General features: G+C 36.9%; 1 protein-coding gene across 3 annotated transcripts in view; it reads right to left on the bottom strand.

The window, feature by feature from the left end:
* Positions 1 to 12,910, bottom strand: part of GLCCI1 (glucocorticoid induced 1) — a 34,024-nt gene extending 21,114 nt beyond the window's left edge. The window contains exons 1-2 of one of the 3 annotated variants that reach the window (XR_005559368.1): positions 11,492 to 12,910; positions 2,827 to 2,978 (exon numbers count right to left, since the gene is read on the bottom strand). Coding sequence is in view for 2 of the 3 variants with exons in the window: in XM_039365057.1 (XP_039220991.1) it covers positions 2,827 to 2,978; positions 11,492 to 12,050 (711 nt within the window). In the remaining variant the exon portion in view is untranslated. The remainder of the gene's footprint in view (positions 1 to 2,826; positions 2,979 to 11,491) is intronic. The other 2 variants (XM_039365057.1, XM_039365056.1) reach the window with 2 other exon arrangements.
* Positions 12,911 to 13,573: the final 663 nt, after the last annotated feature.

Genomic DNA, 13,573 nt, shown 5'->3' with positions numbered 1-13,573 from the left:
TTTCTAATATTTAATTTTTAATTCTATATAGGAAGCTATATAAAAAGGACATACATACTGTTTATTATAGCTGGCAGAATTATTCCTATTATCGTAGCTCAGGAATGGGGAACTTATAATTCTCCTAATGATAGTGAACATCAAACTGCAATTTCACTAGCCACTTTGACTAACAGTGAGAAATGCTGGGAAGATCACAGGTATCCATTCTAAACTGAACATACAAAGGATTAGTAATAATTTTCTAACATAAACTAAAGTGTCATTAAGCTATGTTTTCTCTGCAAATCTGAAACTCAATTAAAAAATCAATTCTTTCTAGTAGTAGCAGTAGCAGTAGTAGCCACAGTGATGTAATGGTTACAACACATCTGTACCTGTAACAAACATATCAGTAATGAAAAATGAATGTGGCTTTATCCAAAATAAGCTGCCCAGAGTCACTGATTGCTGAATGGAATACTATTTTAATAAATTATTTACCATAACACTATTTTTAATTCAACACTCTCAGCTATTACCAAGCCAATATCAAATAATCCATAATCAGATTCAAGAGTCAGACAAATACATAAGGTTGGATAGTCTTAAACATTCCAGTACTATTAAAAGTTAAATATTGCAGTATCAATTGTCTACATCAGAAAATAATTTTCTTTATGGTAATATTTTGTATTTGTAAGATGTGATAATCTTAACAATTTCAGTTTATCTTAACAATTCGGTTTTAACAGTTTTTCTATTTAAGTTGACTGATTCAGTTACTTATCAGAAATTTCAGATGCTACTCTGCCCAATAACTCTATGAATACCAGCTTCACCTCTCAATATACCGTAAATGCCGGCATATAAGACGACTTCCACGAGCGCTGAAATCGGCGCCAAAGATGGGGGTCGTCTTATACGCCGAGTCGTCTTATACGCCGGAAATACTGGTAGTTTCCGGCGTATAAGATGACGTTCTAGGAATGCGGCCCGGCTATAAAGACGGGGGTCGTCTTATACGCTGGGTCGCCTAATACACCAGCATATACGGTAACTGTGCCATGCAGTGTTAGATGCAGAGAAGATAGGACTCTATCTACTTCACTTAAATAGAAATATGAGAAAGCATATTGCCCAACCACTCATCCACAAAACTTGAAACTTTCTGTATGTTTTCATGTGAAAACAAACAGTACTTGCCTTCCCCAAAGTTTGTTGCTTAATATAGAATGGTTACGGATTGAAGATGTGGGACAAATGTGCACTGTCTGACCTTGTCCATTTTGTTAAATATATCCATGCTGACTTCTTGAAAAGAATGAAGTGGTAGGACCAAGAAGGGCCTTCTTCATGGTGGCTCCTTCCCTGTTATTTGAAGGACCATCATTTCCCAGTCATTGCTACCTGACCTACCAAAGCGGAGAGGCAGGAGATGTTATGAGTCCCTCCTCTTTAAGGAGGTCCATTTGGTGGGACCAAGAAGAAGAGCCTGGTTCCTTCCCTATAAAACATCATCCCTGTGCAGATAAAATTGGCCCCCACCTTGACTCTCTTTCAAAAGACCCTGAAGTCATGAATTTGCCAATGGGCATGAAGACCCCAGAGGGATATAAAGCCCATCAAGGGGGTGGTGTGATTGTTGTCACCAGGACGGAGGTGTTATTAGGATCTGCATTGGGTTTGAAGCCACTCGGAGTTATTGTGAGTGAGTGGAGTGGCCATATAAATGTTATAAATAACTAAACAAACAAATTACAACTCCTATCATATTACTGGTGTGAGGTCCTTGGTACTATCTGAGCTTAGCTGTTTTCTTGCAGAAGTTTCATGGCTCAACTAGATAACATCATCAGTGAAGAGGGTTTGCAAAGCAGCCTCCTCCTCCTCCTCCACACACCCACTCTCTTCCAGCACTGATTTGATTTAAACTAGTTTTCCTATTAAGGCTAAGAAATTTTTTTAAAACTATGTGTTTGCCAAAATTTGAAGAAAATTTAGAGATTAATGATGTGCAAAAGTTGATGATTTGGGAATGAAAATTCCAGTGTACTCTAAAATATTTTGTTTACTTCCGTCCATACCATTTCTGAGGCTATTTGGCAGCTTTTGTAAGCAAAGCCACTTAGCTGGAAGTACTCTAAAAGTTGTTGAAATGGTCTGGCCCCAAAGCAGATCTGCTTCATTCAGAATACCATCTTTGGATCATCTCAAATACTCCTGAAACAGTATGGTCTATAGAAGAATGCTACAGAATGTTCCGTTTTAAGACTGAAAAAAATGCTGATTCCTAGTGGATAGTTTAATATTCCTTTGACAGAATAAGGTTTCAAAATAGGACAGCAAAATATAATGACTTAAACCACCAGCCTTTCTTGAATCATTTTATTTTACAAAAATCCTTTTTGGGTCACAGGAAATCCCTGCATAAAAACCACAAATACAAAAATTTCAAACTACAGTTCTCTTTTAACCCACATAATCCACTTTTTACAATGCTTACAACAACAGCAAAGTAAAATATCTGCAGCCCAGTTTTTAAAATTCCTACTGTTGTAAGTGGTAACATCACATAGCAAATGTTCAAACACAATGTTTTGCTTTGTGGCTTCTTTTTAATCATAATCTCTCACAAAAGCCTCTAACAGAACCCTGGCTATCATGTTTTCTGAATTCAAAAATGGCCTCTTCTCAAGACAACAATAAGCATAAAGAATAGTATGCACTTTTATTACCTTCCATACCATTTTTTTTTAAAAAAAAACATATCAACTGACTTTGATATCATTTATATTAGAATTTAGACAGCAATTAAGTAGCTGTCTTAAGTAGCAATTAATTTACCTGAGTAGATTTGTCCTTCATGCATGAAGGATAATGTATATGAGGATCTCGTGGCCACTGTCCTGTGAGGTAAGGTCCTGTTATTGTATCCAATGAAGAGGTTCGCCTTATAGTATTAGATGTTCTAATTTGCTGGGCTTTTGGCTTGTCCACTGAAATAAAAAACATGTTACATGCATGATTATATGTATAGGGTTATAAATAGTTTTCCATCTTCTGTTCAGTGTGACAATTTATACAAGATCAATAAATTAGCAACAATCTCTTTCATTTACAATTTCATTCTAAATCTCTTTCTCAATAAAGGAATTCCAGCATTTAGAAGTACTATTATGATTGATGAAATATGCATGCTACAATCATGGGAAAAATACTTAACTGAATTTCTTCGTTCATTCTTATCTCTTTTAGATACTTCTGTTTAAAAATATAAGCTTCTATGATATTTTCTTTTGAGAACAGATATCTCGATAAACAAGAGATGAACACATAAGCCAAGCGATGTATATAACTGACCTTTTTACTTGTTTTATTAGAGAAAATAACTCTTCTACATGGCATGGCTTGGGCCTATGCTACAGTGGTGTTAAAAAGTCTGTGAAGCCCTTGAACATGTTCAATATTTCTGCATAAATATGAACTAAAACATGATCTTTATTCCATACAGGTCCTAAAATTAAATAAAAAGAACCTATTTAAATAAATGAGTCAAAAATATTATACTTGTTCATTTATTCATTGAGGACAATAATCTCAAATTACTTATTTGTGTGTACCAAAATTATGTGACCCTTTGCTTTCAGTAATTGGTATCCTTCCTTTGGCATACTAAACTAAATGTTAAATGCAATTAAATGTTTATGGTAACCATTGATCAGTCCTGCATATGGGCTTAAGAGGATAGCATCAACAGACCTTCTTCACATGAACTTCACGCTTTAGGACTTTCACAGCATTTCTAATAGGATTAATGTTCAGACTTTGACTTGATCATCCCAAAACATTAGCTTTCTTCTGCTTTAACCATACACTGATACTACAACTTATGTGTTTTGTATCACTGTCTCACTGCATGACCCACTTTTTCTTGAGCTTCAGTTCATGGGCACACACCCCAACATTTTCCTGTTGAATTTGCTGGTACAATTCAGAATTCACAGTGCCATCAAAGATAGCAAGTCGCCTTATTTCAAAAGAAGCAAAGCAGTTCCAAATTAAGATAATGCCAGCTCCATTCTTATGCTGAAATGCATGTTTGCCTTTCACCAAACATAACTCATTTCATTCGAGTAAAAAGTTCTATTTCGGCCTCATCTATCCACAGAACATTCTTACAACAGCCTTCTGCCTTAACCACAAGGTCTTTTGCAAACTGCACTTGGATAGCAATGTTATTTTTGTAAAATAGTGGCTTTTTCCCTATAACCTGCCATGAACATCTCTGTTGTTCAGTGTTCTCCTGATGGTAGTCTCATAAACCCTGACATTTGCCAATGCAAAAGAGGCCTTTAATTCTTCAAAAGTTATTGTGAGCTTCTTTGAGCCCTCATAGAATATTACACAACTTGCTATTGATGTGATCTTGATTGGTCAGTCACTCCCAGGGAAAGTAAAAAGCTGTTGCACTGCATCCATCTGTACATGATTTGCCTGACAGTGAACTGGTGGAGTCGAAATCCTTTCCAATAGTTCTGTACCTTTTTCTAGTCTGGTTAGTATCAACAATGTTTTTAGTTGTTTGCAGAAATTTCTTTGTTAGAACTATGAAAATCAGACTTGAATAGCGAATTCCTAATATTCTAACATCCCACACATGATTAACATTCTATTGATTACAACATGATTCTAATTTCCCCTCTGAATGTATCCTAAAGGTTTATATACTTTTAATCTTAGGGATTCAAAAACTTTTAAGCACCTCTTAAAAATGTATTAAAATATTTGGAAAAATATTTTTCTTTCCAAACTTATAACAGTTGTGATAGCTATGTATTTAGCCAAATATTAAAGTTATTAAAAAAATAAAGCCTAATGTTAGGGATACGTAATTTTGTCAGTTTCTTTCAGCACACTTACAATTTTATCTTTGTATTAATGCAATATAAAAAACTACCTGACATAGATAACATATTCTATAAAATCCACATACGCAAATATTTCCATCTCCATTCTCTAAGTCAGGGGTTCCCATTCCCCAGGCCACCGACCAGCACCAGTCTCTGGCCCACCATGAATTGGGGCTGTATAAACAAACAAAGCCCAATCAGTGTACGCATTGTATCCCATACAATGCATTGCACATGCGTACAATGCATGTGAAGCCATACCCTCCTGATCGCAGAAAAAACTGCCCTCCATAGAACCAGCCCCTGACACCCAAAAGGTTGGGAGCCACTGTTCTAAGTCATTCTGGCAGAATGGATCAAAAAGATACCATACTAATAAGACATTCCCATTTTTTCATTATGGAAGCTATTTATGGATTGGGGAAACATGCCACGGAAATGCCATCTTTAGTAACAGACTACTACACGTTCTCAGTATATATGGCCAAGACACAAAATATTAATTTAATCAAGGACTCTATTACAATTAGTTAATTGTGTCATAATTACGCTTTACTTTTAGTTGACAGAAGGTATATTTTAGGACCAGAAACATAGATATATAATCAACTACTTTGTAGGCAGAAAAATGATCATATGATCAAAAATAATTATATGATTACAGTAATATAACTAAAACCCAGGGGAGAAGGAGAAAAGTGAAAAGTCAGAATACAGGATATATCTAGGCCCTTAGTAAGAATCAGACAACTACAATGCTATAATATATAGCATTATTAATGCACTGTAACAATAAGATAACTTTACCATTTTTTGGCAGTGCCCTCCTACTTTCTCCTATCTTAAAATTCCTCTGTCTTCTTCATCAACTAAAATTATTTTATAAAAAATATTTAATAAAACAAAAACTATAATATCACTAGTAATCTCCCTTCCCCACTACCCAAGAAAAAAATTAGCAAATTCTTACGCACTATAGCTGAATCCCGGTGTATATTACAAATACTAAAATAATAGTAATTAGCAATAGCACTTACACTTATATACCGCTTCAGAGTGCTTTCCAGTCCTCCCTAAACTGTTTATAGAGTTAGCATATTACCTCCAAGAATCTGGATTCTCATTTTACTGACCTTGAAAGGATGGAAGGCTGAGACAACCTTGAACCAGTAAGAATCAAACTACTGAACTCCTGGCAGTCCACAGAATTAGCCTGCAATACTGCATTCTAACCACTGCACCACACAAAATAATACTACTTATATGTGGGATCAGAAAAGAAAAAAACTGCTTTAAAAGTTCTTGTTCAAAATAGAAAAGCAAAACAAAAATGTTATAATTATCTAAACTATTCACAACTCTTAACGCCTAAATTGAAATGCTTTTTCCCATCTCAGGCTATGAGAAATTTAGGGACCTGGGTGAATTAAGCAGAAATATGCACATTAATATTGTACATGTTCCAAGTGTTACTATGCCTTTCAAGATATTTTTAACTTGGATGAAATCTAATCTCTTTCTTCACAATCTAAAGATTTTGTGGAATGATAATTAAGATTGGGAAAAGGACCATAAAATATTCTAATTTTGAGGAAGGATAAAAAATATATTTTTAGGTTTTAGGCATTGGAAAGATTCTATTTTTCTTTCCCTTGTGAAAGGCAATAAGCATATTCAATCCTGATCAGACTTCAAAAAAAAAAAAAAACAAAAAACCACCCTGCCAAAAATTCTTTTTATAGCTACCACCCTTCCTGCTAAGCATGTAAAAAATCATGTTTGTTTCAAGTTCAGGATTCAGTCAGAAAAAAGTCACAAATGTAATTCCTAAACTCTTGTATTTTAATGAGGGAAAGAGTGTTTCATTTACTTAAATATCATCCATAATGAAACTATCACCATTATAGTCTATATGACAATTAAGGTTAAACTAAATCAGCTAGGTTAATAGCCTAGTTGTTTGGATTTCTACTGTCTAGATTTCTGCAGCAACTGAACAACAAACTAACCAATTATATTTTAATTTTACAATTTGCAGAAACCCAAACCAGAATGTTTTTTGTATGCGTAATTTGTCTCTGTAGTCAGCATGTCAGGCACTGAAAACAAGTACTATGTCTATTTGCAAATATGGCAAAATACATCTAACTGATAATGCATACTTCTATAAGCAACCATTCTATCACACCAGTGATCTGTATGGATCTTAAATCTGTTCTCTGAAATATGAGCCTCAGAATCATTTAGATTCACACAACTGTGTTAAGAATGCAAAATTATTTATTAGTTGGAAATTATCTGTATCCCTTAGGTGTTAACAATGTATACATATAAAATTGCATGTTACTAACACAGCAGTATATATAATAATACAATAATAGTTTCATTCAAATCACCAAAATAAAGATTATTATTAGTATTTCTGCATAAGTTTTCAGTATTAAAAAATAAAAAGGCTTATTTTGTGAGGCTCACTATATGCCAATGGTTCTCAACCTGTGGGTCGGGACCCCATTTGGGGTCGAACAACCATTTCACGGGGGTCGCCAAACAAGGCTGTCTGCCATTTTTTCCCCCTTTTCTTTGGCCAGGCCCCTGGCACCCGGTTATGTATAAGTGGTTGGGGGTCACCACAACATGGGGAACTGTATTATGGGGTCGCGGCATTAGAAAGGTTGAGAACCACTGCTATATGCTAAAAAATATGAAAAACAAGAACTTTAATAACCCTGAGACTTGGACAGGTTCACTGAATTAAAATAATCCATTCACAAAATTTGAATGTAGGTATTTAGGATTTAATATCCTAGCTTTAAAACTGACTGAACTGTCCATTTCACTGACATAGCTATTGTTTCTTTAAAGTTGAAAAAAAAAAATTCAGAAAGCACTGTCATAAAAAAATATGACTGGAGTAATATCAGTATTTGGGGGGGGGGGAGAATTAGAAGCTTAAAGCCTCCTTGGGATTATCAAACTAATATTAGAGTTCTTTGGATTTTGGCCAGAGCAGTTCAAGTTCTGGCATATAGTTAATTTTATTACATTTTATATCTTTGTAGTAAACAGAAGTTCTCCCTATCCAAGCAACCAGTGACAAAGTAAACTCAGAATTCATAGCCTCATAAACATAAATTTAGAAACTATCTGATGTCTTCCTGCATTGTGGCATTTCAAGGCATTGGGCCACCAAACATATCAGAAAGAGTTCATTATGTCATATACTATGAAATCAAATATGAAACCAATTACAAATTTCAGTTTTCACTATAAACTCATTATTTATGACTCAGATTAATTTCCTTTCACTTAAAGTATTAGATTGGCCAAAGGTTTGGGCTGGTGAAAAAAGCTTATGGGATGTGTTCTAGAGCTTAATGCAATCAATACAACCGTCAAAATTGCTCTTAAAATGTTGGCAATAGTTCATAGAAGCTTGTTAAAAAATTAATCTTTATAAATGACAAGTTACACATATTTAAACTATACTGAAGTAATTACACATTTTAATCATCATCTCCTCTTGCCATTATAGATATTTGAAAAAGTATTTTATTTGGCATATGATAAGAACATGACAAAGGATGTAACATATTTGTAAGACATTAATTTTATTTAAAATAAACTATTTTAGAAGTAGCTTGCATTTCTCACAATTTAAAGGCCATGACCTTTTATAGTATTTAGATAACCAATATATTAATGGAATGGCAGCCAATCCATGCTAGTCAGTTATGTTTATTCTTTGCAACTATTTACAAATGGGTTAACTCCTGCATATTTTTCATTTGTAATACTACCAAGGCATTTTATAAAATGTATGCTGTATTGCATGTTTGAATAGAAATAGAGCAAGATATAGTTCAATATCATAAAAAATTCACAAACTGTAAGATACCAGATAGCATATAGTGCCTCAAATACACAAGCACAAAATATAAAATGCAATGATGTGTAATTAAGCAGATGAAGTCGATAAACATGGAAGTTACAGTAATATTTTGCAAAATGTATACCTATAAATTTAATATGTAATTATTCTCTGGCTTGTAAGTTTTTGAACTCAGAATTAGTACTAATTTTGAAGCAAGAATTTGAGAGCATCCTAGAAATGAAAAATGAGGGTGGGAGAGACTGTTTTTTACAGAAAACTGTTTTCATTCATGCAGGAATGATGTCAGCGTCTGCAGTGGCAGCTGCCTGACTTGTACAAGCTTCCAATCCACAGCACTTTGCAGCTTTCAGAATATCTAGCAATTTGTTGTTTACATGTTCTTATGAAAAATTTCACTGCAATAGCTGCATTGTAAAAAGATAGAAGAATCATACAACACAAAAGAAAAAGAATTTAAGTTCCATATTTTTCCTAAAAAACAGACCACAGATCATTTGCACTTTTATATATATTAAACACCGATGATTACATCTCCATTTCTGGCAGTTAATATAAATACAAAGTAAGATTCTCAGATGTTTAGTAGTTGAAGCATTATCTCCCAATACAGCTAAGATCCAAAGCAATTCTTAAGCCTCTGCAAATGCAGATTGCTATTTCAATTATGCTACACAGGCCAGCTACACAGCTGAGGAAAGAACAAATCAAAAATGGCATGGGTTTTGTGTTCAAAGCCAACTGCATATCCCAAAACCAATTTTGCAGAGTTAAAAAAAAAGTATTTTACTTTGTAACTTACAGAATATAGCTATTGAGTTGTGTAAAAAAAAACATGCTTATCAAATTACAGGAATGGATGATTAAAACTAGTTAGTTAATGTACTTATCAACCAGTCAGAGCAAACTGGCTGAATCATTACTACACGCATTCAGGTAAGTGTGTCAGCTATTTCATATTGTTGGATGCTCACATTTATCCTCAAACCGTTGACTGCAACAAATGCCAAAGGCAGAGTTAAAACATGGTCATGTTAATTTCTGGCTTAAAGGACTGATTGAATATAACTTAATTTACTCTTTTAAAAATATTTTAGGAAAGGGTTTAAGCCATATATAAAAGAGTTTATTTTACCCTGAATAAATATTCTATGAAAAGAGGTTTCATATTATATTACTTTTTTAAAGTAAATAAATGTTCTTACTACTTCGTCTGTCTGAATTTTTCTTGTGCCCCAGTTTAATTTTTTTAAACTTGATAATATAAAGTTAAATTTTTATCAAGTCAGATAAAGATTAATTCCATAAATAATTTCCAAATACTTTTTCTAAATGAAGATTCAAATGCAAAGAACCATAATATACATTTTGGTATAATTTTTCAAATCAGAGGAGTGAATAACTTGTGAAATTCATCTATCTTAAGAATTAATGGGAAGAATTTAAGCAAAGAATCAGCTTGCTGCTTATATTACCAAGAGGCTTACATATTTAATTTGTTATTAAAATTAAACACAGATCCAGCATTATTACAGATGCAAAACGATTGAAGATGAAGTATATAATTATAATAAGTAGTGAATTAATTTGATTCATCTAAATATGGAAAGGAAAAAGGACAGTTGGACAGTTAAAATAATCATTCACATTAGAAGACTTAAATAATTCATTGGTTTCTGTAACACTTAGAATGTGTTTTGATTTATATCTGCAATATATTGAGGAACTTAATTTACAAATTTACATGACATATTTAAAATGAATGAACAAGGAAACACATATTCTAAGATTATAAACCTCACTAACATTTAGGTTTAATCTGCAAAGGGATTATTGCATTTATACTTTTATAAGACTTTTTGTACAAACTGCAGGCATTCACATAACCTACAGGTTTTAGAAATGCTGTAAACAATTGTCCTGCCATCACATCCTATGGCTGATAATATAAAGAATTTGCACTTCTATTAGCAGTATTTTATTTTAATCTAGTTTTCATATTTCTTATTTCTGTAAGTAGAAGCATATATCGATTTCTAAAGCACATTGTTAGGAATGTAAATTATATAGAAATATAGTTAGTATTAGCACTTGGCTTCCCTTTAAGTCCCTTAAATTCAAGTTGCATTTTAGTCACTGAAACAGATGAGAATCTGCATAAAAAGCATGAATTCAGCATTAAAGCTCTCAATCATAAAAAACTTGATAAATTGTTAAAAGAGCAAACCACTAACAATTTTCAGCACTCACATCAATGTATAATGCATTTCAAATTGTGTTATTCCAAATTAAGCTCCAAGATTCTACACTTCCAAGCCCTCATTTTACTCATCTATTTGGATTGAAAAAAAACAATGCTTTTGTTACCTTTTAGTTGCCCGATTCTTGAGAAATAAAGTGATATGAGATCAAGAAATCAACGTATAAGTAAAGGGCCAAATCTTTTTCGGTTTCAGCTGAGGAAAAGCTTTTGTTTAGAAATCTGTTATTTCTCTTTTGAGCTGCCCAATTGAAGCTTCAATGACACAGTAGAACTTACAAAGAAATCACTTAGCAATGTTGAAGGGCGGACGTTTGTTAAGTATGGTAAATTTAAGTCTATTATTTTCCTTACTAATCGTGTTAGGTCTTTGGGAGGGGGACAGTACGACAAGGGAGGCTTTTATGGGAGTGGGTGGGTTACAGCTCTAGCCAGTTTCCGCTTTACCTCTATATATGGGCGAACTGGGGCTCCTTCTCTCAGGTGAGCTGCTCCTCCGCCTGCCGCTGTTGATGGTGGTGGTAGCGGTGCCGCTGCTGTCAGGCGAGCGCTTCTGCCTTACCTTCACCCTGCTCGGTTCTACCACCCCGCCTGCTCCCGGCGGGGCAACGACGACGACGGTAGCAGGAGCAGCCGCCAGAGCCAACGGCGAAGTAGAGTTTGGTGGAGGCGGACTGCCGCCGTTCCCTCCTCCTCCCCCTGCGCCGCGCGGCCCTCCAGGGCCGGTATTGCTCCCCACGGAGGCTGAGGAGGTCGGCAAGCGAGTGGGGCTGTGCTGATTGCCCCTCAGGAGCTGAAAAGGGACGGTGGCGCGGATCGGCTGGAGCAGCCGGCTAGTCACAGCGCCACCACTGGAGGCGCCTCCAACGCCGTTTCCTCCGCCGCCAGACCCATTACTACCAACCGAAACCCCGGCGTTACCGCTGGTTGGGGACCCGGCGGCGCCACGGCGCATCCTCTGCGGGGTCTGGTGGTGAGGAGGGGTCTGCGAGGAGGAGCTGGACATGGCGGCACTCCGAAGGCGAAATAAACAAGGAAGGCTTTTCTCTGACTGTCTCACGCGCGAACACGCCCTCTGGAAGAGGGGACAGGACGAGGCCGAGAGAAGCAGTTTCCAGCGGGTTCAGCGGCGCGTTTATCGCCGGGATGTGGCCATGACTGCCCGCCTCGGCAGCTTAACCACTCGCGGCTTACATCGTCCATGGACGAGGCGGCGAATACTACAGACGAGGAGGAGGAGGAGCAGCGGCGAAGTGGGCGGGGAGCATAAGACTCGGGCTCCTGCCTGACTAGGAACTCCAGATCACCACCGCACCTGCAACCCACCACCTAACCCCCAACTCCACCGTCCTCTTCCTAAATACCCACCGCAGGTTCCCCTACCCTGCCTGTGGCGCGCAAGAGGTGCCCAGCCATGCGCCCATTGGGCGCCCGGCCGCCGTTAATTCGTGTCTAATTGGTCAGAATCTTCGAAAGGCAGCATATCTGACCAACCATTGCCTTCCACTTTACCTGTAGGTGGAGAAGAGGGCGAGAGGGAGGGGATGGTGGCTGAAAGCCGCTTTGTGTAGGGATGTGTAGGAGGTAGGGCAGTTTTAGTAAAGTTACTATTATAGGGAGTACATGATGAAGGACTGTCTCTGATAATTATTACTATTTGCTTCCAGGACTGCTTCTTAATGTACTGTAATGTACAGGAAGCTGGAAATTATAAACAAATACTAGCGTCCTAAAGTGCTAACCCTACTTAAGAATTAAACCTTCAGATGTTGGAGCAATAGCAATCTGAAGTTTATTAATTCTAAGAAAATACTGATATTTTAAAAAAATCAGAGCAGTGCCTACACTTAGAAGTGAAAATTCTTCCAGAGAAGACCATCGTTTTTTAAAAAAATAAAACATGTTAATTTTAGACATTCAGAACTCTTGTCTAAACTCTTTATTTTGAAAGTATCATAAGTGAAAATCAGGCACCTTAATATTTCACATTAATTTAGTTTTTTGGGAGCTATTTGGCACTAGAGTAGCAAATACAAATATATATTTATATTTAATATAAACAAATATAAAATAACAGATCAGTTGGGTCTTACCTGTACCTGGCAGCAGTCCTGGTTGGGGCATCGCTTCCTGGGCCGTCCCCGGGCTACTCCCTGGGCAGCCGAGCTGGCCACTCGTCTCCTCAGGCTGGGCTGGGCGACAGTCCTGGCTGGGCCGGCAGCCGGCGGGGGCATTGCTCCCTGGGTTGTCCCCAGGCCGCTTCCTGCCTGGGCAGCTGAGCTGGCCACGCATCTCCCTGGGCCGTTCTGTGGTGCCCCAGGTGCCTTCTGCTGCTCCTGCCCCCTCCACACACTTCCTGGGACCTCTGCCCATTTTCCCACACCCGGAGCAGGAGAGGAAGCGCTGCTTTCTGGGCATCAGAAGGGGCTTCCCCCTCCCAGCCCCCCATCCACCAGGAAGAGGGCGCTCCTCTGGACTGGGGCTGTGCGAATTGCAGCCTGCAGGATTTGGCTCTGGAAAGGCTGGACT

Source organism: Crotalus tigris, unplaced genomic scaffold, assembly GCF_016545835.1.
Source record: "Crotalus tigris isolate CLP2741 ecotype Arizona unplaced genomic scaffold, ASM1654583v1 scf7180000019946.203332, whole genome shotgun sequence".
Classification (NCBI taxonomy): Eukaryota; Metazoa; Chordata; class Lepidosauria; order Squamata; family Viperidae; genus Crotalus; species Crotalus tigris.
Note: the sequence above shows the minus strand (reverse complement) of the source record. Positions and strands in the feature narration are given on the sequence as shown.